This window comes from Haliotis rubra, unplaced genomic scaffold (genome assembly GCF_003918875.1).
Source record: "Haliotis rubra isolate DU_JTF1 unplaced genomic scaffold, ASM391887v1 Scf819, whole genome shotgun sequence".
NCBI classification, from domain to species: domain Eukaryota; kingdom Metazoa; phylum Mollusca; class Gastropoda; order Lepetellida; family Haliotidae; genus Haliotis; species Haliotis rubra.
In genome coordinates this window covers 217,243-242,579 of record NW_025767545.1, presented here as the reverse complement: position 1 = coordinate 242,579, position 25,337 = coordinate 217,243, and the positions used below count along the sequence as shown (strand labels likewise).

Here is a 25,337-nt window from a genome sequence, read left to right as displayed (position 1 = left end):
ATATATGCACGTAAATGCATAGTTTTTTGTCAACTTATTATGATATTATGTTCTTCATATAAAAGTTATTAGGAAGTAATATTTCTTATAAATGTTTCATTAGTAAACTCATAACTATGTATTACTTTATATATGAAGAACATAATATCAAAGTTGACAAAACTATTACATTTATGGCCTATATTTATTCATTTTAAATAAAATGGGTCATTTTGACTACCCCACTGGGCAATTTGACCAAATTTGCTTGGAGTCATTTTGTAGCGGGGCAATTCGACTGGCAATCGAACTTGATTTGATTTATGTTAAAAATACCACTGACAGTAAGTTGTTACAGGGAATGATGGAGTATAAAATGAATCTCATGGGTACTTTTTCCTTCTTCAGCCTAGCTTTGGGATTTCAATACCCAGTGTGTGCATGTCTCTTTCATATCGCTCGATTTCGGAATGATCGTCAAGATTTCTCCTGCGAAATCTGTCATTTCACTTGGAAAACGGAAGAAATGGTGGTTCTGTTCCATGTTCGATGATGCCGTGCATCCCCAGGCAACGCTTAATACACCATCGCATACCATTTAAAAATGACAGAAACAACACGATTTGTACTACTGTAGCAGCTTTGGTCTTTGGCAATATGGGGACTCAGGGCACATTTGATCCACGAGCGAAAGGTCACGTGGGTTCCAGCGAAATATGCATAATGGCTTCGAGAGCTGAGATTTACATAAACTGTTTTCTGATTAAATCCATAATTATACATAATTTTTAATTGGAAATTTGGGAATATGTTTCTGATGACTTAATCTTTCACCCAGCAAATTATTGCAATTCAATCGTATTCTCCTTTAAATACAAGATTAACCTTTCCATCATACAATCTTACAAAGGATAGATCTGGAATGAAAATATTTTCATAATGTGATCATTTGATTTTGCATTTTCTTTATGACATATTTATGAGTAAGTTTGCATTCATGCGAATAAACTACCCAGTGCTTTTCATGTTGTTGAATACATCCATTTCACCTCACATGACCTTAAATCAAGTGAGGTTATGTCCTGACCTGGATGTTTGTTGTAAATATCATCTCTGGCTCAACCCTGGAACTATGAATCTGAGACTAACATGCTCATTACAAGCTATGATGACATGCAGTGTCAAATTTTGAAAAAGACTGCAATGGAGGCTTATTGAAAGAACCTATTTATGGCCACCAACAGTCTGCTTTGTTAGAAATGTTAATAAAATCTATAGATGAAGGTAGTTAGGGGTTTAACATATATATTCATTTTTTTCTATTTACAATTGTGTCCTTCATTTTACCTTAGGACTCTGAAGAAAAGGACCCTTACCATACTGAAAGCTTATTATGACCATTTTCTTTCCCAATTTAATGTGATCTGTGTTTGTATATTGTGTGGGGCTCAGTTTGAATGTTTCTTTGAATCTAGTGAGCTACAGTACCATAGTACTAACTTTTATTATGGGTGGGGACAAATCCATAAACCAGTTAAAAATATGTTGTAATGATAACATAAACTTTACAGAGCATGATTGTGTCCATTCTCTTTCCCACAGAGGTTACTCCTGTCATATCTTCCTAATGTAACCTCCCCTGTTCTAATAATGGCCCTTTCATGGTGTGAGCTGCTTCAAGACTCATTGATTGGAGGCAATCAGATTTAGTTGTGCAATCAGCGAAAGAGCATGATTGTGGCAGCTTAAGTGTGGGAATATGAAATGTGTATCATGAAATATACATGACTTGTAGATTGCAACCATTGATCAAAGGTCAGATCCAGCCCAGGTAAATGTTGTCCAGATCAGACAATTACTGCAACGACATAGAGTGAATGGTATAGATAATGGCATGAATATTCATTTTCAAATTACATATTTGTTTTATGAATTCCTAGATGTTGTTATTTAGAGTAGTAGAGTTGTGTTTTTTACCTCATGTAGCAATTGGAATGAAATTTTGTAGTATATTAGTTTACTATGGTGTCTACTCAATGTTGCTGTCTTCCTGTAGTCTAGACCTAGAATACCATGATATATAGTATAAGTAGTTGCCTGAATATTGTACCGTATACCCAATACCCACAATGCACTACTTTCATGCACAGCATCCTCCTCCATGCATGTTCTCATTTGTCATGTTCATCATGCATAACAGTGTCTTTATAAACAGACCCATGAAGATCCGGGGTAGAATAGGTCTTCAGCAACCCATGCTTGTCACAGAAGGCGACTATGCTTGTCGTAAGAGGCGACTAACGGGATCGGGTGGTCAGGCTCGCTGACTTGGTTGACACATGTCATCGGTTCACAATTGCGCAGATCGATGTTCATGATGTTGATCACTGGATTGTCTGGTCCAGACTCGATTATTTACAGACCGCGGCCATATAGCTGGAATATTGCTGAGTGCGGCGTAAAACTAAACTCACTCAATCACTCTTTATAAACAAACCTTGCCTAGATTTCTACACTCATCATGCAAATGCCTAGATTACGTATATCTGTATCTGTACGAGTATGTGATTGATAATGTGCTTAAAATTTGTTTGAATTCATTTGTATATACTAATGTTGGAATTTGTACATACATGACTTAAAAGAAGAACACCCAGTTCTTTCATGGTACTATACTTCATGGCATTACAGATGAACTAATAGTATTATGGAAGAATCATGTGTTCTTTAGCATCTTTTAGATGGTGTATATTAAAAATAGTATTCTTTATAGAATAAAGTAATAAAACCTTATGTTCCTGGAATGTAACAACTAAATGAGGCCAAAATATTATAGAAACATATAAGATAAAAAAAACCAGTAATTTTGAGTATTTCATCCTTGCCACTTAAATTCAAAGCCTCTCTTCTGCTCAATTTGACATGACTTGTTAATGATTCAGACTGACCCTGCCCTGTATGACCCTGGGTCATCAATGACTCCATACTGTCCTTTAAGCCTCACTGTAGGAGTGGATGGGATGAAAGTCAAGTAGTCAATAACAGAGACATTGCTTTACTGTTTATAATACAACTTTTAAGATTTCTGTTCTATTATAACTTGAAAAAGTCAAATTCACACACCAAATACAATTTATTTTGAAATTTGACTTAGGAACTCAGTGGGGTTTCTCCCATGTCGCGTTATATTCCTTTCTGAAATCCAAAGGTATACTTTCTTATAAAGATGGAAAGCAAATAGAATTACAGAATTTCTGCCAATATGAATGTATTTTGTAGTTTGAGGGAAACAGTAATTAATTCCAAATATACGTGACCATGGTAACATGTTTTATGTCCTTGACCCCTGCAGCTTCTGCTAGAGGCCCCGGATGACATCTACAGTTTCCAGTTCAATCCAGTTGACCCCAACATCATCGTTGGCGGCTGCTGTAACGGTCAGGTGGTATTATGGGATATCTCTGCTCATGCTGATCGACTAAAAGCTCCTCGAGGAGGTCACCGGAAGAAGGAGAAGAATGTACTGGTAAGTAGAATACTCTCGGAATACACATGTGTTTTTGGGACTGGGTTTGATTTTCCACAAAGTAAAATGCTTACTTTCATCCATGTGACACGTGTTTTACTATTGCCAAATCCTTCGTGGCACCATTCTCACCTTCTCTGCTGTTTGTCTCTATTTGTTGATTCTTCTTTACCCACTTTTTATGATAGTAAACTTATCTCTATTTCAGCCAGGCTTTGAAGACCCCAATGCCCTGAAGACCCCTATAGTCAGGTACTGTGCAGTCTCCAGCATAGAGCACAGCCACAAGGCAGCCATCACAGACATTCAGTGGGTTCCTGACCACATGGAGGTGAGGCTGGCAGCAGGATGTCTTTGATATATTTGGAGGTGTCAGTGTGAGGCAGACACCAGGTGTCATAGAAACAGGTGTGAGAGATAGGGGAGCCTTTGTTAGGGTGAAAAGTGTCATTGTGAGGATATCAGGGTGTCATTGTACTGAGTGAGTGTTTTACGCAGCACTCAGCAACATTCCAGATATATGGCAGCAGTTTGTAAATAATCAAGTCTGGACAAGACAATCCAGTGATCAACAGCATGCGCATCGATCTACACAACTGGGATACGATGACATGTGTCAACCAAGTCAGCGAGTCTAAAGACCCGATCCAATTAGTCGCCTCTTACGACAAGCATGGGTTACTAAGGGTGTCATTGTATGGCTGATAGGGTGTCACTGTGCGGCTGAAAGGGTGTCATTGTGAGTGAGTTTAGTTTTACGCCGCACTCAGCAATATTCCAGCTATATGGCGGCGGTCTGTAAATAATCGAGTCTGGACCAGACAATCCAGTGATCAACAGCATGAGCATCGATCTATGCTATTGGGAACTGATGACATGTGTCAACCAAGTCAGCGAGTTAGACAATCCGATCTCGTTAGTCGCCTCTTACGACAAGCCTGGGTTACTGAAGATCAATATTCTAACCCGGATCTTCATGGGTATTGTCATTGTGAGGCAAATAGGGTGTCATTGTGATCTGGCAGGGTGTCATGAGTGGCCAGGTGTCATTCTGCAGCTGATACAGTGTCATTGTGAGGTGGCAGGGTGTGGTGAGTGGCCAGGTGTCATTCTGCAGCTGATACAGTGTCATTGTGAGGTGGCAGGGTGTGGTGAGTGGCCAGGTGTCATTCTGCAGCTGATACAGTGTCATTGTGAGGTGGCAGGGTGTGGTGAGTGGCCAGGTGTCATTCTGCAGCTGATACAGTGTCATTGTGAGGTGGCAGGGTGTGGTGAGTGGCCAGGTGTCATTCTGCAGCTGATACAGTGTCATTGTGGAGGTGGCAGGGTGTGGTGAGTGGCCAGGTGTCATTCTGCAGCTGATACAGTGTCATTGTGAGGTGGCAGGGTGTGGTGAGTGGCCAGGTGTCATTCTGCAGCTGATACAGTGTCATTGTGAGGTGGCAGGGTGTCATGAGTGGCCAGGTGTCATTCTGCAGCTGATACAGTGTCATTGTGAGGTGGCAGGGTGTCATGAGTGGCCAGGTGTTATTCTGCAGCTGATACAGTGTCATTGTGAGGTGGCAGGGTGTGGTGAGTGGCCAGGTGTCATTCTGCAGCTGATACAGTGTCATTGTGAGGTGGCAGGGTGTCATGAGTGGCCAGGTGTCATTCTGCAGCTGATACAGTGTCATTGTGAGGTGGCAGGGTGTGGTGAGTGGCCAGGTGTCATTCTGCAGCTGATACAGTGTCTTTGTGAGGTGGCAGGGTGTGGTGAGTGGCCAGGTGTCATTCTGCAGCTGATACAGTGTCATTGTGAGGTGGCAGGGTGTGGTGAGTGGCCAGGTGTCATTCTGCAGCTGATACAGTGTCATTGTGAGGTGGCAGGGTGTCATGAGTGGCCAGGTGTCATTCTGCAGCTGATACAGTGTCATTGTGAGGTGGCAGGGTGGCAGGTGAGGTGCCAGGTGTCATTCTGCAGCTGATACAGTGTCATTGTGAGGTGGCAGGGTGTGGTGAGTGGCCAGGTGTTATTCTGCAGCTGATACAGTGTCATTGTGAGGTGGCAGGGTGTGGTGAGTGGCCAGGTGTCATTCTGCAGCTGATACAGTGTCATTGTGAGGTGGCAGGGTGTCATGAGTGGCCAGGTGTCATTCTGCAGCTGATACAGTGTCATTGTGAGGTGGCAGGGTGTCATGAGTGGCCAGGTGTCATTCTGCAGCTGATACAGTGTCATTGTGAGGTGGCAGGGTGTCATGAGAGTAGCCAGGTGTCATTCTGCAGCTGATACAGTGTCATTGTGAGGTGGCAGGGTGTGGTGAGTGGCCAGGTGTTATTCTGCAGCTGATACAGTGTCATTGTGAGGTGGCAGGGTGTCATGAGTAGCCAGGTGTCATTCTGCAGCTGATACAGTGTCATTGTGAGGTGGCAGGGTGTGGTGAGTGGCCAGGTGTCATTCTGCAGCTGATACAGTGTCATTGTGAGGTGGCAGGGTGTCATGAGTGGCCAGGTGTCATTCTGCAGCTGATACAGTGTCATTGTGGAGGTGGCAGGGTGTGGTGAGTGGCCAGGTGTCATTCTGCAGCTGATACAGTGTCATTGTGAGGTGGCAGGGTGTCGTGAGTGGCCAGGTGTCATTCTGCAGCTGATACAGTGTCATTGTGAGGTGGCAGGGTGTGGTGAGTGGCCAGGTGTCATTCTGCAGCTGATACAGTGTCATTGTGAGGTGGCAGGGTGTCATGAGTGGCCAGGTGTCATTCTGCAGCTGATACAGTGTCATTGTGAGGTGGCAGGGTGTGGTGAGTGGCCAGGTGTCATTCTGCAGCTGATACAGTGTCATTGTGAGGTGGCAGGGTGTGGTGAGTGGCCAGGTGTCATTCTGCAGCTGATACAGTGTCATTGTGAGGTGGCAGGGTGTGGTGAGTGGCCAGGTGTCATTCTGCAGCTGATACAGTGTCATTGTGAGGTGGCAGGGTGTGGTGAGTGGCCAGGTGTCATTCTGCAACTAATACAGTGTCATTGTGAGGTGGCAGGGTGTGGTGAGTGGCCAGGTGTCATGCTGCAGCTGATACAGTGTCATTGTGAGGTGGCAGGGTGTCATGAGTGGCCAGGTGTCATTCTGCAGCTGATACAGTGTCATTGTGAGGTGGCAGGGTGTCATGAGTGGCCAGGTGTCATTCTGCAGCTGATACAGTGTCATTGTGAGGTGGCAGGGTGTCATGAGTGGCCAGGTGTCATTCTGCAGCTGATACAGTGTCATTGTGAGGTGGCAGGGTGTCATGAGTGGCCAGGTGTCATTCTGCAGCTGATACAGTGTCATTGTGAGGTGGCAGGGTGTCAGTGAGTGGCCAGGTGTTATTCTGCAGCTGATACAGTGTCATTGTGAGGTGGCAGGGTGTCATGAGTGGCCAGGTGTTATTCTGCAGCTGATACAGTGTCATTGTGAGGTGGCAGGGTGTCATGAGTGGCCAGGTGTTATTCTGCAGCTGATACAGTGTCATTGTGAGGTGGCAGGGTGTCATGAGTGGCCAGGTGTTATTCTGCAGCTGATACAGTGTCATTGTGAGGTGGCAGGGTGTCATGAGTGGCCAGGTGTTATTCTGCAGATGATCATTGTGAGTGTCATTGTGTCAGGTGGCAGGGTGTCTGCAGAGTGGCCAGGTGTCATTCTGCAGCTGATACAGTGTCATTGTGAGGTGGCAGGGTGTCAGGGTGAGTGGCCAGGTGTCATTCTGCAGCTGATACAGTGTCATTGTGAGGTGGCAGGGTGTGGTGAGTGGCCAGGTGTCATTCTGCAGCTGATACAGTGTCATTGTGAGGTGGCAGGGTGTGGTGAGTGGCCAGGTGTCATTCTGCAGCTGATACAGTGTCATTGTGAGGTGGCAGGGTGTGTGAGTGGCCAGGTGTCATTCTGCAGCTGATACAGTGTCATTGTGAGGTGGCAGGGTGTGGTGAGTGGCCAGGTGTCATTCTGCAGCTGATACAGTGTCATTGTGAGGTGGCAGGGTGTCATGAGTGGCCAGGTGTCATTCTGCAGCTGATACAGTGTCATTGTGAGGTGGCAGGGTGTTGGTGAGTGGCCAGGTGTTATTCTGCAGCTGATACAGTGTCATTGTGAGGTGGCAGGGTGTCATGAGTGGCCAGGTGTCATTCTGCAGCTGATACAGTGTCATTGTGAGGTGGCAGGGTGTCATGAGCGGCCAGGTGTCATTCTGCAGCTGATACAGTGTCATTGTGAGGTGGCAGGGTGTCGTGAGTGGCCAGGTGTTATTCTGCAGCTGATGCAGTGTCATTGTGAGGTGGCAGGGTGTGGTGAGTGGCCAGGTGTTATTCTGCAGCTGATACAGTGTCATTGTGAGGTGGCAGGGTGTCGTGAGTGGCCAGGTGTCATTCTGCAGCTGATACAGTGTCATTGTGAGGTGGCATTAATATAGTGTTGCAGAGGTACTCTGAAAGAGGTAGAAGAAGTTCTTGCATATATATTTTTAAAGTTTCAGACCTGTCAATTTGTCTGTATGTTTTCCCCCAAATTCTGAGTCCCACTGCAAACTAACTTTCGCATTTGCGACCACTATCTTTGTTGACACTGGCAAGCTCAGTTGTAACGGCGGCTTATCTGATTGGCTACTGTGAGAATGCTGAGCCAGGGTATAGTGGAGATTTATCGGAACGTTTTCCCTGTAGATTATCGAGGTTGCTGATAGGGTGTCATTGTGAGAGTGTTAAATTATGAGCATCATTATGTTTTCTGTGAACAGGTAAACAGAATGGGCATTCCACAAGAAAACCGTTTCCTAAACTGTGTCCAGATCATGTCCTGTGCTACTGACCAGTAAGTACATTGGGATAATAATAGTACTAACTTGTTTGTCCTTCAAATAAAAGTCATCTTTATCATATGAACTCTGTACTTGCTGTTGCTCACCATATAACTCATATACTGTTTAATGCGGGCTGAAAACAAGTTTGCTCATGTAACAGCAATGAAGAAGAGCATGTCATTCCTTCCATAAAGTAAATCAATTAAATATGGCCGCTGTTTATCAGGGTGACCTTTAATAAGTACCAAGATAGTAATAGTGAACTGATCAGTCTTGAACACTGCATGAAGGGTCAATCTACCCTATATACAGTCAAATCCCGATGAGTCGAATGCCGGTGTCTCGAATATTATGCATAACTCGAAGTACCTGTCGGTCCCGACCATTCCCTGTTATAGTTGTCATCATTTGATTTCCGGTTACACGAATTCGTCTCATAAATACACACGATAACTCGAGAAGGAAATTTGGTCCCATGAGATTCAAACACAGCAATCTTGTATACATAAGCCGAAGTCAGTCAATGAGAAGTTGATTGGTGTAGCAAACTGATCCAATTAACAAACCAGCGCGGCTCACACCTTTCCGCCATTGACAGGTGAGTTCAAAAGGCAGATTAGTGATTTTACGGAAATCACTGTCTGTGTTAATCAGACTGGAACTGATAAGGTGCCCCTATTAGTGATAGGGAAATCATTAGGTAAACAAATGCTTAGGCGGAGGAATTAGGACTGGATCATCTTTTTTTCTACCCTCATAGACATACCTATGTCTCGAATACATCGATAAGTCAAATTTATTACTTGGTCCCCAGCGATTCGACTCATCGGGATTTGACTGTACTTTGTTTCTATTAAGTACACTTATTAATAGATAAGATACCCCAGTGCATGTGGCTGTGTTGTTAGTCAAGATGTTTGTTATACCTCCAGCTGTGTGATGTTCTGGGACACAAGGCCGTCTAAAGGTCATCAAGGGAAGGATGATGACAAAGGCCCCAAGAACCCCATGGGCATTGCGAACACCTTCCGTCACCTTGACCTGCAGTGGAAGCCCCATCTCAGGGTGAGACTATGCAGAAACACTTGCTTATGCAAATATTCAGATTAGCAAGGGCAGAGTTTGCCTAGCAGCCTATGAAAGTTGCATATTTGAGCCATACTATCCAAGACTCCATTTTAAAAAGTAATCATACTGTTATGACTGTTGTGAGTTATCTTGGTGTTGGCTCTGTGGAACTGGTGCCTGGGTTTGAATCCTGATCACAATCCTTGGTTTGTAAGCAGCATATCTGTGCTTGTGCATTTCCTTGTTAAGTTGACATGCTGCGATGTAAATGAAGCACCTGCTCAAAGAGACTCACCCATACTAGTAACTTGTTCGCCTTTATTCACTGTTCTTTATACTGTTGAGGGTTGTTCTAATTTGTGACTTTCATACACAATAATACCTGTTGATGCCAAGACTCCTTCCCATTGTTTCCTGCATCTAACAATAGCTTGTGTTGCTAATACATGTCATGTGTCATGTACTGCTGTTAATCCTGTAATCGTGTGTATATACCTGACAATGTGTGACATGTCCATACTGAACACTGATACTGTACAGGTGAACCTGCACAAGTCGGAGCCAGGCGGTGACCACAGCTCTACCAAGTTCACTATACAAGAGAGGCAGGGTGACAGATCAGCACGTAAGTTACTTTACAATGTCCATGTATGTGTAGGGGCAGGGTGACAGATCAGCACGTAAGTTACTTTACAATGTCCATGTATGTGTAGGGGCAGGGTGACAGATCAGTACATAAATTACTTTACAATGTCCATCATGTATGTGTGGGGGCAGGGTGACAGATCAGCACGTAAGTTACTTTACAATGTCCATGTATGTGTAGGGACAGGGTGACAGATCAGCACGTAAGTTACTTTACAATGTCCATCATTTATGTGTGGGGGCAGGGTGACAGATCAGCACGTAAGTTACTTTACAATGTCCATGTATGTATAGGGGCTGGGTGACAGATCAGCACATAAGTTACTTTACAATGTCCATGTATGTGTAGGGGCAGGGTGACAGATCAGCACGTAAGTTACTTTACAATGTCCATGTATGTGTAGGGGCAGGGTGACAGATCAGTACATAAATTACTTTACAATGTCCATCACAGGGTGACAGATCAGTTCAATGTCCATGTATGTAGTAGGGACAGGGTGACAGATCACACGTAAGTTACTTTACAATGTCCATCATGTATGTACAGATCAGCAATCGTAAGCTACTTTACAATGGGGGCAGGGTGACAGATCAGCACGTAAGTTACTTTACAATGTCCATGTATGTGTAGGGGCAGGGTGACAGATCAGTTACTTTACGTCCATCATGTATGTGTGGGGCAGTTCACTTTACAATGTCCATGTATGTGTAGGGGCAGGGTGACAGATCAGATTTACAATGTCCATGTGTATGTGTAGGGGCAGGGTGACAGATCAGCATGTTTACTTTACAATGTCCATCGTGTATGTGTAGGGACAGGGTGACAGATCAGCATGTACGTTACTTTACAATGTCCATGTATGTGTAGGGGCAGGGTGACAGATCAGCACGTTAGTTACTTTACAATGTCCATCGTGTATGTGTAGGGGCAGGGTGACAGATCAGCACGTAAGTTACTTTACAATGTCCATCGTGTATGTGTAGGGACAGGGTGACAGATCAGCATGTAAGTTACTTTACAGTGTCCATTGTGTATGTGTAGGGGCAGGGTGATGATCAGCACATAAGTTACTTTACAATGTCCATGTATGTGTAGGGGCAGGGTGACAGATCAGCACGTTAGCTACTTTAAAATGTCCATCGTGGTATGTGTAGGGGCAGGGTGACAAATCAGCACGTAAGTTACTTTACAATGGCCATCAATGTCCAGATCAGCATTTGTACTTTACAATGTCCAGATCTTTGTATTAGTTGCTTTGCAATTTATGTTTTCTTTTGGTTTTTTTTACATAGATTGATAGATGCAGATAGAAATTCTTTTCCATGTACATATTGTAGGCATATTTTGCTTATTGTTGCTTGTGCATTAAGTAGGCATTTATAATTTACTAGCTGTTTTTGATTCATTTTTCAAGCTTCAACAGAAATACTTTCCACTTTACTTTTAAGTTTGCTGTATTTTTATTTCAAGATGCAGTAGGTTCCTACACATGTATAGAAGGTGTTTCTTTGAGAATTTTGCAAAACAGGTCTAAAGATAGATTATTATAATGTTCTGCTCTTTTTATACATTGTGAGTTTGATATTTGTAATTAATGGTAAAATGGTCTTTGTCATATGTGACCATTTACTGCAATCACTTGCTTTCATGTCAGATTTACTGCCATTTAAAACCATGATGACCATGTCATACTATTATTGATTCTGAGCCCAGAATACAGTGGTCCTTCTTCATGTGCATTTTAACATCTAGAACTGACACAACTATAGATCATTAGGCAAAATTATACAGAAATTATGTGCATACACTATAACATGGTTTAACTCTGAGAAGTGACTGGTATCCATTGATGTTGACTTAAAATGAACTAAACCAACAACAGTATACTGTCTTTAGTGTATTATGGTTTAAGGCAGTAAAACTGACAACTTTACTTTCAGAGAAAAATTAATTCACTGCATTGTTTCTCTCAATCACTTACTGGCAAACAAGGATAAGTTGAGCACCGACCTGACAATTGACCTGTATTAGCATGTATGAGTGCCGCCCACTGGCAATTGCCATTGTTAGCAAAGGGGTCCCAGGTTGTCCACGATCAAGTGTAGTGGAATGGTTGAAGCAAGGTGCAAGGCGTGTGCAGCTACGCGAAGAATCAATTTCATCGTCATGCAATGCACGTGCACAGCTACTTCTGCTCTACCTTTCACGAACCAAATGGGTTTGCTCATTGCCGTGCACAGCCTACTTCTCGTAAATGCGTTTTCTGCGCCGGTCCAACTTATCCTTGTTTGCCAGTAGATTATGCTTGAATTGTATAATGTTTTCGACGAATGTTAGTAATACTGAATATTTTGTTTTATTGAAGAAATTACAACTTTTTGCTTTTTGGTTAATCTTTGAAATTATTTTTATGGTATTTGTTCATTTGTATAGCAATTTTTCAAGAAAAAACAGAGGAGAGTAAGTCATAGGAATAAGCTTAGTTTTTAGTTTTAGCAATGGTTTTAGAATATTTAGATTATTTACCCCAGGCTTCATTGCAATGGTGTGGCATGGCTGAACCTCTACTAATGTTGATAGTGTTTGTTATGATCATGATTCCTGTAGATATTATAGATACTGATAGAATATGGTTGAAGATTGTAGCTAGGTAGTTTGATGCTTGTGTAGATGCCAGAATATAACCTGTACAAACTGATTGCAATAAACAGGAACATGTATCTCACCTTGGTACTTAAGTGTGACAGTGTGTGTACAGAAGCTTGATACTTTGATACACAATCACAAGAACAGTCAGGATATGTGTTGTTTTATGTAATCAATATTTTAATGATTCTGGTGGAACTATTCAAATATCCCCAGTTCGCAATTAACATCATATAGGTAACAAAAAGAATTGGACATTTTTCTAGAGTACAGCTTGTATTACTATAAACTGTGCAGAATCAGTTGATGTTTTTTTCTAGAAATGTGATAAATATTGATATTCTAGCTCCCAGTAGTGTTTTCGGGGCATAATTACAGTCCCCTTAGAACCATCTGTAATCCTTGACGGTGATCTAATCAACATTCCTTCAGTACACATTGTAATTCTTGACTGATCTAATCATCAACTTTCCTGACCAACTGACCCTCGGTAATCCTTGACTGTGATCTGATCATTAATGTTTCTTCAGTACCCTCGGTAATCCATGACTATGATCTAATCAATGTTTCTTCAGTACCCTCTGTATTCCTTGACTGTGATCTAATCATCAATGTTCCTCCAGTACCCTTGGTAACCCTTGACTGGTCTAATCATCAACCTTCCTTCAGTACCCTTTGTATCCCTTGTCTGGTCTAATCATCAATGTTCCTCCAGTACCATCAGTAACTCTTGACTGGTCTAATCATCAACTTTCCTTCAGTACCCTTGGTAATCCTTGACTGTGATCTAATCGTCAATGTTGCTTCAGTACCCTCGGTAATCCTTGACTGTGATCTAATCATCAATAATGTTGCTTCAGTACCCTCGGTATCCCTTGACTGTGATCTAATCATCAATAATGTTGCTTCAGTACCCTCGGTAATCCTTGACTGTGATCTAATCATCAATGTTGCTTCAGTATCCTCGGTATCCCTTGACTGTGATCTAATCATCAATAATGTTGCTTCAGTACCCTCGGTAATCCTTGACTGTGATCTAATCGTCAATGTTCCTTCAGTACCCTTTGTATCCCTTGACTGTGATCTAATCGTCAATGTTCCTTCAGTACCCTTTGTATCCCTTGACTGTGATCTAATCATCAATGTTCCTTCAGTACCCTTGGTAATCCTTGACTGTGATTTAATCGTCAATGTTGCTTCAGTACCCTCGGTACTCCTTGACTGTGATCTAATCATCAATAATGTTGCTTCAGTACCCTCGGTAATCCTTGACTGTGATCTAATCGTCAATGTTGCTTCAGTACCCTCGGTAATCCTTGACTGTGATCTAATCATCAATAATGTTGCTTCAGTACCCTCGGTAATCCTTGACTGTGATCTAATCATCAATGTTGCTTCAGTACCCTCGGTAATCTTTGACTGTGATCTAATCATCAATGTTTCTTCAGTACATTCGGTATCCCTTGACTGTGATCTAATCATCAATGTTCCTTCAGTACCCTCGGTAATCCTTGACTGTAATCTAATCATCAATGTTGCTTCAGTACCCTCAGTGATCCTTGACTGTGATCTAATCATTAATGTTCCTTCAGTACCCTCGGTAATCCTTGACGGTAATCTAATCGTCAATGTTGCTTCAGTACCCTCGGTAATCCTTGACTGTGATCTAATCATTAATGTTCCTTCAGTACCCTCGGTAATCCTTGACTGTGATCTAATCATCAATGTTGCTTCAGTACCCTCGGTAGTCTTTGACTGTGATCTAATCATCAATGTTTCTTCAGTACATTCGGTATCCCTTGACTGTTATCTAATCATCAATGTTGCTTCAGTACCCTCGGTAATCCTTGACTGTGATCTAATCATCAATGTTTCTTCAGTACATTCGGTATCCCTTGACTGTGATCTAATCATCAATGTTCCTTCAGTACCCTCGGTAATCCTTGACTGTGATCTAATGATCAATGTTTCTTCAGTACATTCGGTATCCCTTGACTGTGATCTAATGATCAATGTTGCTTCAATACATTCGGTATCCCTTGACTGTGATCTAATCATCAATGTATCTTCAGTACATTCGGTATCCCTTGACTGTGATCTAATCATCAATGTTGCTTGAGTACATTCGGTATCCCTTGACTGTGATCTAATCATCAATGTTGCTTCAGTACCCTCAGTAATCCTTGACTGTGATCTAATCATCAATGTTGCTTCAATACATTCGGTATCCCTTGACTGTGATCTAATCATCAATGTTGCTTCAATACATTCGGTATCCCTTGACTGTGATCTAATCATCAATGTTGCTTCAGTACCATCAGTAAGCAGTGTCAGTTAACCAGATATTTTGTACCCTTGTTGATGTATGCAATATTTCTATAATGCTATCTTAGTGGACAGGCAATGGCCTTGAAATTTGATTTAAACACAATCTTAATGACAAAAAGACTGAACTCTCAGAAAGAATTCAACCATATATTGTACCATTTCAGTTGCCAAGGCAACAGACAGTGTGGACAAAGACCTGAGTCAGACAGGAGGATTTTCCTTCGGGAGCAACAAGCCTGGATCGGGGAAAGAGAAGAAGACACTTCAGACAGTCAACACCCACTTCTATGTGGGCACAGAGGTAACACTCATTGCATGAATTCACAGTACCTTTCAAAAAGTGGTCAAATGTAGCATATGTCATATTTAGGATTAAACTTTCTCTGTAAAGAGGGGCGGTGGGGTAGCCTAATGGTTAAAGCGTCCGCTCGTCACGCCGAAGACCCGGGTTAGAATCCCCACATGGGTACAATGTGTGAAGCCCATTTCTGGTGTCCCCCACCGTGATGTTGCTGGAATATTGCTAAAAGCGACGTAAAACCAAACTCAGTCAGTCAGTCTCTGTAAAGAACAGATTCTAGTACTTTCGGCAAAGTTAGGCACCTACCTGGTAACTGCCATCACAGAAAGTCAGCAATGTAACCCACTCAGCCATCACAGCTTTTACAAAATGTCAGTATGACAACTGGTAGTGAAGATCACATGCCTTGTGTACCCCTCTGACAGAGCCATGCGACGATATTTGTGTCATCGTGAAGTCTGGATAACAAGTGATATCATCAGTCCATATGAACTGTTGCTATAAGTACCCATGTGGACCTACCTTGAGGCTGATATTCAGTCAATACCTCTATTGTTAAGACAGTGGGAGGAAAAATTCAAATAGCCTAAGAAAAATTCAAATTTTGTAATAAAATATACATTTTCCCAATGTGTTTGTTCTTCATGTTCCAGGATGGTGAGGTTGTGTACGTGGATTGGATGCCACAGAAAGATCAGGACACTGGCAAAATACAGAGTGAGCAACATGTTTTCTTGTTACAATCGGGGGAGGTGGGGTGGCCCAGTGGTTAAGACATTCGCTCTTTCGCTCGTCAGGCCGAAGACCCGGGTTCGATTCCCCACATGGGCACAATGTGTGAAGTCCATTTCTGGTGTCCCCCGCTGTGATATTACTGGAATATTGCTAAAAGCGGCGTAAAACCATACTCACTCACTCACTTGTTACAATCGATAACACATGGTTACATTTGTTAGTGTCACACAGATATCATTGCATCAAGTGATATCTACTTACACAAATATTTTCTCAGTTTCTTTTCTCAGACTCTTCAGATCAGCTGCTTGTATCTTCAGAAATCTGGGGAGATATGTACCGGGTAGATTCAACTGAAAGCATCATTATCATTAAACTTGTGTTCACTTTCATTTGTGGACATAGGGTACATGAGAAAGTAGTGTTTGAATCCCAGTTCATCCCAACTATGCTTTATAGGTGTGTCAGCACTATATCTATACTCATGTTTGTCACGAAAGTTGTAAACATCTGACACCTGCATCAAGTGAAGCTCTCCTCCACATTTGGAGCACAGTGGTGTAGTGGTTAGCATGCTGGCCTCTCACGCCAAAGGCCCGGGTTCGAATCCAAGTGGAGACACAAATATTTGTGACCTGGGCCTCATACTGTGTTGTGTGGCTGGGCAAGGCACTTCGTCCACATTGCACTCAGTCCACCCAGCTGTTTAAAATGGGTACCAGAGAACAGCATTGCGCTGGATCCTAGGTGCAAAATATAGCATTATTATTATTATAGCTGACATGCCGATGTAATTGGAATACTGTTTAAAGCGACATGAAAATTGATTTGAGATACTGTTTAGTGGCCATCTCATCGCACTCACACTAACGTCTTGTATCTGGTACTCAGTATTTATAAGATAAGATAGATATAACTTTATTATCATGGAGGATATGATAGTATGACAGCAACAAATGTTTCTCACCTCATTCAAGATATCTAACGCTCAATTTTTAGTGTTATTTCACTACATACTTGAAGCCAAAAATCTTAACTAAGGTTTGTTTCTAGTGGTCTGTGATCTCAGATTTTAGGCAGTTTAGATGAGTTACAGTAGTTCAGGGTAGATAAGCTCTCATCATGGCCATGATCAACAAGAGAGCACAGGTTCCACTACTACGTATCATAGAACTGTGGTGTGATATCTTTGTCTATGTTGCAGCCCCAAACCAGATTATTACCATTCCCTCCACGATGGACCAGTCAGAGCTATGGAGAGGTCGCCCTTCATCAAGGAGGTTGTGTTGTGTGTAGGAGGATGGACCTTCAGTCTGTGGAAGGAAAATGTTTTGGTAATGATCTTCTGCATGAACTTGAATAACTTGAAAAACTTTGCATCTTGTCTAATTGCCCATTGAGACCATGTAGTGAAAATGGCAGGCCCCTCTGTAAGTAGATCTTGCTTACTGGTTCTACAAATTACTGTATTCTTCGCGAGTTCAAATCTGACCATTTATACTCTGTGTCAAAAATGTATTATGGCCTGCTATAGCACAGTGGCTGCCATATTACACTCATGAGAGATGATGCCCCTTTGTCAATATGGATTGAAGATTGCTGAAATCAATTCACTCAAGTCATATACTGTGTGCTAGAGTCCCCTGTCACTTCCTTCCAATCCAACATATGCACACTGTATCCACACCACCCTCTTCTGAATGTCAACAGATCGGAACAGTTCCTCCCCATCAAGGGTGGTGGGGTAGCCTAGTGGTTAAAGCGTCCGCTCGTCACGCCGAAAACCCGGGTTCGAATCCCCACATGGGTACAATGTGTGAAGCCCACTTCTGGTGTCCCCCGCCGTGATGTTGCTTGAATATTGCTAAAAGCGGCGTAAAACTAAACTCAGTCAGTCAGTCAGTCCTCCCCATCAACATTATTAACAATCAGTCCCATAGTTGTTAATAATTAAGTTCACCTCAACTCACTTACTGGTTTGCCTGGCCAAATGGAATCATTCTGACTGCTATATAAATACACATTCCCTGTCTCCCTTGTTACAGAGTGGACCAATCCTGTTCTCTGCTCGCCGCCAACGTAAAGCTGTCTGCTGGCCACTGGTCACCGTCTCGACCTGGTGTCTTCTTCATTGCCAAGGTGGACGGTAGTGTTGATGTGTGGGACCTGTTAGACAAGACACACGAGCCCTCCATCACACAGAGTGTGTCACCATCACCCATCACTACCCTCTACCCCTTCCAAGTCACACGTAGGTGTACTTATCGTGACATCAGTAGGCTTATCCTGCTACATCTTTCTCTCGAATATACTCTACTGTGACATCAAAACATCACACCCTTTTTTTTCTTTTTTGATGCAGATGCTTTGTTTAATGATCAATTAATTGTGTAAACATCTCATATTTTTGGGCGTTAAGTTGTTTGAAAAGGTTGGTTTAGTAGAAAAAATAATGCGATTCTCTTTATTACGTTTATCTTGCGGGATGTGTTCATAGTGCAGATGGGGCTTATCTTCCATGCCCGAAGACCGGGTTGAATCCCCACATGGGGGGGGATGTGTCACAGTCATGTTGTTGCTGGAATATAGTGCAGATAAGTCTGATAACACTGTCACTTTCTATTACACAGAGAAGCAGCAGCTGTTGGCTGTGGGAGATGATGCCGGGACGCTGCACATCCTTGAGATACCCTGGAGTCTGCGACAACCTACATCAAATGAGGTGTGTAAGGTATCAGGCAGGTTCATTGCTTCAGTACAACTGAGGAGTCAAGTCTACTGACCATCCAGATGATCTTGGGGGTGACTAGAGTCAATCTTTGCTTCAGTAGATCTTAGAGACATGAGGCACCATCTAACACAAGTAGTCATGATTCATTGAGCAGAGTTGCATCCCTTAGTTGTGCAAGGATCTGCCAGTCATTGGTTTGAATCCTTGATTATTACTTGCCTGTGGAAGATATTGCAGGGTAATATTTTTATGACAATGTTACACATAATGGTTTACAGTTATGACGTCACAATGCTAATACCTCCGTCACAATGGTATTAGACCTTGCTTGACTCGCGCAAAGCTGAGAGTCATCACACTGTAGGCAGATTCTGTCAATTTGTGTTGGAGAGCAATAAACAGAATACTACACAGGCTTCTGTGAAATACCATTTTTATTAAACTTGTGAAAGATTTAGTATCAAATCAGTAACTTGTTCAGTAAAAATGGTATGACACCGAAGGTTGTTAAGTATCCTCTATATATCAGCCTGGGTTTGTCACCGAGATACAGGTGTTAATGGGTTTTACATTCTTTACATTGGATATTCATCTGACATTAGGGTGCCATTCAGAGATAACTGAAATTTCGACTGACATTTAAAAATCTTGACATGTTGTCAACTCAAATTTGGTTTAACAGTTGTTAAAAAGAAAATGCTATTTATGTTACAGTTGAATGGCGTAAGTAATTATTTCGAGCGAGAAGTCAAGAGACGAGGGTTCGTTGTTCAGAGATGGGACTTCAGGGAAGCAGAAAAACGAGAGTTGGAGGCAGAGGTGAAACGTAAAGCTGGGGTGAGTGATATCAACAGCAAGGACCCAAGTTGGACCCTGTTGTATATTGTGTACATGTTTTAGTATCTGCTACCAGTACCAAGTGCTGCACAATTCAGACTCATCCATCCTGCATCACTAAATTTATTTTCTCAGTTACTTCTGCTTTCTGGAATATATTGCACTGATATCCATCTTGATAATTCCCAGTTGCAGATCAGCTACATCTATCTTGAGTGAAATCAGTGAACATACAGAGTAGAAATTATTACAGGAATGTGTGTTGTGCTGAATTTATTAAATAAGTGTCAGAAATAATTATTAAATTTCAAGAGAAAGGGAAATAATTTACTATGACCCACCGTCCATAACATTATGTCACCTTTGGTCTTTCCACATCATCATCACCCGTGAAGGTCCGGATTAGGATTGATCTTCAGGAACCCATGCTTGTCATAAGAGGCCTCTAACGGGATCGGGTGGTCAGGCTCGCTGACTTGGTTGACACATGTCATCGGTTCCCAATTGCGCAGATCGATGCTCATGCTGTTGATCACTTGATTGTCTGGTCCAGACTCGATTATTTACAGACCGCCGACATATAGCTGGAATATTGCTGAGTGTGGCGTAAAACTAACCTCACTCCCTCACTCCATAACATCATCAGTGCCTGTGTGAAAGCTGCTCTCAGACACATCAATCTGGTTGGTGGTTCAGAAACTCTATCAGTCCTACTCTTGTAGTCAGTTGTAGTGATATGATTTCCAACAGGATTGGCAGTATCGAATGGAAATAGCCTGTAACATCTTGCGACTGCTTGTTGTCCTCCTCAGTTGTTGCCCTAATGCTTGTCACCAATACAAGATACAATCACTGGATTGTCTGGTCCAGACTCGATTATTTACAGACCATCGCCATATAGCTGGAATATTGCTGAGTGCGGCGTAAAACTAACCTCACTCCCTCACTCCATAACATCATCAGTGCCATCTGGTATGGGAAATATTTACTATGATGATGCCTGTGTGTTCAGATTGCTCCTAACGTGGTGCTGACGGAGGAGGAGCTGGAGTACAAGGCCAAGATGGAGTACGCAGAGTACGAGAAAGAGGAGGCCAACTTCCTGCGAGAACTCGGACTCAAGGCAGAGGAGGAGGAACCCCTTCCTGAAGTATAGTGCCCTGTCAAATCTGACCACAGGTCAGGGAAACTCAATCAGCATTACCACATCTGTGATGCAGGTGAAGGTCACTGTGTACTGGGATTTTAGCCAACAGTATTGGAAGCTGTTAAACACTGCATTGAGATCTCAATACAACAGAACCTATTGCAAGTTTGGTTTACTATAAATCCTGTTTATGTCAGTATCAATGATTGTGTGATGGCCTCAGTGACTCATATTGTCGAGAGCCAGGTGTCCAGATTATCTATCAGATTCACTGTGTTATTTTGTTAGAAACCAACTGTGATATTTACCATGGTTACTGGGATCCTGTAAGAACAGCTTCCCTGTACTTGATGTTTGCTTGAACTATGTAGATATGCATTATCTGTTCCATTGTTCTAAGTATTCATTTTCATTTGTCCAATGTGTACATAATCAACTGATGTGTTTGTTAAGTCACATGAATATTTATATCATAATCAATAAAAAGTTCATTCCAAAACAGTCGTCATTAGTTTATAAGGTATTTGAGGCTTGATTGAAATTGCATTTTAAATTTATATATATGTAACCATGGCAACTAACAACTCTGGAGTGAGTGAGATGGGTTTGGTGCTATGAATGGTGTTCCTGCTTCATCATGTGTGTCTGCTTCATGTGGGAGGAAAGCCTGTAGTGATGCAGCTCTCAGGTGGGAGGAAAGCCTGTAGTGATGCAGCTCTCAGGTGGGAGGAAAGCCTGTAGTGATGCAGCTCTCAGGTGGGAGGAAAAGCCTCTCAGGTGGGAGGTGATGCAGCTCTCAGGTGGGAGGAAAGCCTGTAGCCTCTCAGGTGGGAGGAAAGCCTGTAGTGATGCAGCTCTCAGGTGGGAGGAATGCCTGTAGTGATGCAGGTCTCAGGTGTTCATTCACCATTTTGGTGAACATGGCATGGCATAGATCCATTAAAGCCTGAACCAGTATTTGAAACCACAGTTATACCTTGTTAGCATGCCCATGGAACACAACTCTGCGCAGCCAAAACTGGTAAGTCTGGAGCAGACGGTAACTGAGAGCAATTGCGACAAACACAGGCTGAGTGGCAAGTCTGGAGTAGACGGTAACTGACAGCAATTGCGACAAACACAGGCTGAGTGGGTTAGACTGCTGACTTTGTGTGCTGGTGAATAGGCTCAGAGTGTGTGGGTCCGAATCTGGGATGGGACTCAACCTATAACAAGTACTAGAATCTGTACTTTAAGTGTTATCCCAAGTATAACATGTGTTACATTTGACCACTTTCTAATCGGCATTGTGTATTGATGCCTCACTTCCAGTACAGCAGACCCCTTGATATTGTAGATCATCACTGTATACAAGAATATCTACTTCACAAGTAATGACAGCTGCTACTTACAAAGAAAAAAGTCATTTTCAATTCTTTTTTTATTTTAATTCAAATATAACAAATCTGTATCACAATGTTTTTCACATTTCGTGAATGATTTCTCAGATGGTAGAAAATAATACATAACATGTGCCATATATAGAATTTACACAACTGATACAAAAGCTAATTAAAAGCAGATATTAGCTGATGGGGCAGGTAGTGTTGTAATGCCACCACCTTCCCACACCTGTGTGAGATTGCTTGCAAATGAGTGACTTGGGTATTCATGACATCATGTGAATATTATATAGATACAATCATTCAACTGGAATGCCTTGTCCATGACTTGAAGTTGTAATTTAACCTTCACTTAAATTTTGAGATTTTCTTTCCTATTTTGTAACTAAGATCTCTGTTATATGTGTGTTATATTTATATAAACATGACACATTTCTCACATAAAAACAACTGTAAACCTGAAAAAATCATTTGATATTTGACAAAACCAGAAAGTGATTCATGGGAAATGTGAATATTGTATTCAGGGTTCGATTTAGTGCTTTGTTACTTGCACTGGTGCAACCCAATATTACAAAGTGCAACCTGGTTATTAGTCTAACTTGCACCAGGTGCACCCCAATATTTTAATGGGTAAACTCTGAATAAAACATATTTCATATATTACATATTGCAATAAAAGCAGTACAACTGGAATCTGGTGGTGCAACTAGGTTTTGTCTTACACCTGTGCAAGTAACTTTGGTATTGTTACTGACAAACTAAGAGTCAGGAACAACTATTTTTCATGGGTTGTGCTCTGGGTCACCTGGTACACACACTACTTTCCTTCATCATAAAAAAAATACCTGGAAATTATTTTTCACCTAGGAAAATATGGGAATAGTGTTTAAAGCTGGGTTATACCATACTCACTCACACACTCCAATAAGATGGATGCTCAGACAATCATCACCTTCAAGCATTGGCTTCAATCATGTCATAAGTCTGTGTCCCCATCATACATATGTGAGTTGCGGGCATGTGTGTGAGTTGCATCAACATGAGTGAGTGAGTTTAGTTTTTCGCCGCACTCAGCAATATTCCAGCCGTATGGCAGCGGTCTGTAAATAATCGAATCTGGACCAGACAATCCAGTGATCAACAGCATGAGCATCGATCTGCGCAATTGGGAACTGATGACATGTGTCAATCAAGCCAGCGAGCCTGACCACCCAATCACGTTAGTCGCCTCTTACGACAAGCATGGGTTGCTGAAGGTGCATTCTAACCTGGACCTTCACGGGTCACATCAACATGAGATCTGTTAGTACAATGGCTCCCTGCTCTACACTTTGCTTCAGTGTGTTTGCACAGTCTATACAAGGAGTAGGATGTATTTGACCAACATAAACCTGCTTCACTCCACTAGCTGTATAAAGTAGACATGTCACAGTGATGGAGGAATGTAGTGTATACACACCCAGGAAGTATTGACATTAGGTGACAGTTTTAGTATACGCAATAACTGAGTTATAACTGTAAAACTTGGTATACACAATGACTACATAACATAACTTCCTTGGAGACTGCTTATTAAATGATTAACAATTTAGACAATATTATGAAATCAGTGACAATTGTTGAGCACAATAATACCATACAAGCCCAGCCCATTTCCTTATCAACTGAAAACAGTAGCCGACTGGTGGGCACAACTTATTCCCTTTTAGGTCCATGGAAACATATATGTATCTTAGGTTAGCCAATCAAATGCATTCTACATAAAAACTCTTTGAATAACCATGATACTAAGCTGCTACCATCAACGCTTACAATTCCAGTAAACCACTGCCAATGTGAGCCTTCTGTGTAAGTTAAGCAATATGTTCCAATAAGCATACATGTTACTTTATCACAGCCCCAGACAACAGGAAGATCTATAACAGTCTGTGAACGTACAGCAATATCACAGTGGAATGTGACTAGAAAGCTACTATGGCAAACATGAAATGATAGCATATTCACATCAAATACAACACATACATGTAGGACTATAACTTCAAAATACAAAAATGATGTTGATAAACAAAAGAGATTTTACTCAGTTTGAAGAGATACACAGCATAATGCCAGCTGTAAATGATGCTTCGATATTACAACATTTCTGACCATTTTTGAGCTTTTGGTTGGTTCATTATGATACAAACAAGGTTTTCAAATAACTAGTCAATTCTACGATGCCTTGATTAACTATAGTCATATTAAACTCTGGGGTGTTCTAGAAGTTGTTTTAAGGAGTGTATATATTTAGGACAGACATACTGGTATATCCATTTGTTGTATGTATGCACAACAATTTCATCCGCACTTGATACTATCGATTTACGAGGGGTATCAAAAATGTCTCGTTATCATCAAGACGTATTCAGTTTAGAAACTTTATTTTGATTTCTTGTCCTTAAGACTTCTCTACATAATCATCATCCAGAGTTACACATGTCTCCCAACATTTCTTGTCCTGCAGACCGCTTGATGAGACCCCCATGATTTCAAGGAAAGCCAACCCTTCACCTCTTCAATGACCTCACTGGTATTGTTAAAATGCAGTCCACATCCCTACAACTGTGAGGGACATATGACTGGTTTGAAAATGCCTTTCCATCTCACAACAGTATCATAAGATAGACTATCTTCACCACAAACAGATTTCATCTCCTCGTGAATCTGTCAGGCAATGCAACCGTCAAGTGCAAAAGTATAAAAAATCATCTTGATAATGCTATGTGCCTCTAATCTTCTCCATACATGGGGTTACTCCATGTTTTGGATCAACTAGCACAAGATTGAATTTAGTGATGTAAATAGTTTTTGGTCCATTAATTAGACAACGATCACTGATGTTACCTTCAAATTTTTGTCATAATTTCTCAATAAATTCATGGCGATAATTAAAACATTTTGATATCCCTTTGTACGTTTACTGGATACTATCAGTGTATACTTGCTGACACTATCAGTTTACATTTACTGATACTATCAATTTACATTTACTGATACTATCAGTTTAAATTTACTGATACTATCAATTTACATTTACTGACACTATTAGTGTACATTTACTGATACTATCAGTGTACATTTACTGACACTATCAGTGTACATTTACTGATACTATCAGTGTACATTTACTGATACTATCAGTTTACATTTACTGATACTATCAGTGTACA

General features: G+C 41.7%; 1 protein-coding gene and 1 long non-coding RNA gene across 2 annotated transcripts in view; one reads left to right on the top strand and one right to left on the bottom strand.

The window, feature by feature from the left end:
- LOC124261971 (dynein axonemal intermediate chain 3-like) overlaps positions 1–21,242 on the top strand; it is a 34,979-nt gene extending 13,737 nt beyond the window's left edge. Inside the window, 13 exon segments of the mRNA XM_046696332.1 lie at positions 3,332–3,505; positions 3,714–3,836; positions 8,242–8,315; positions 9,237–9,369; positions 9,913–9,997; positions 15,157–15,293; positions 15,947–16,029; positions 17,233–17,362; positions 18,074–18,097; positions 18,099–18,279; positions 18,659–18,750; positions 19,474–19,596; positions 20,609–21,242. Coding sequence (XP_046552288.1) covers positions 3,332–3,505; positions 3,714–3,836; positions 8,242–8,315; positions 9,237–9,369; positions 9,913–9,997; positions 15,157–15,293; positions 15,947–16,029; positions 17,233–17,362; positions 18,074–18,097; positions 18,099–18,279; positions 18,659–18,750; positions 19,474–19,596; positions 20,609–20,752 — 1,503 coding nt within the window. The 3' untranslated portion in view covers positions 20,753–21,242.
- LOC124261972 overlaps positions 1–23,027 on the bottom strand; it is a 30,087-nt gene extending 7,060 nt beyond the window's left edge. Inside the window, exons 1-2 of the long non-coding RNA XR_006894480.1 lie at positions 22,941–23,027; positions 22,836–22,845 (exon numbers count right to left, since the gene is read on the bottom strand). This is a non-coding gene — a long non-coding RNA (uncharacterized LOC124261972). The remainder of the gene's footprint in view (positions 1–22,835; positions 22,846–22,940) is intronic.
- Positions 23,028–25,337: the final 2,310 nt, after the last annotated feature.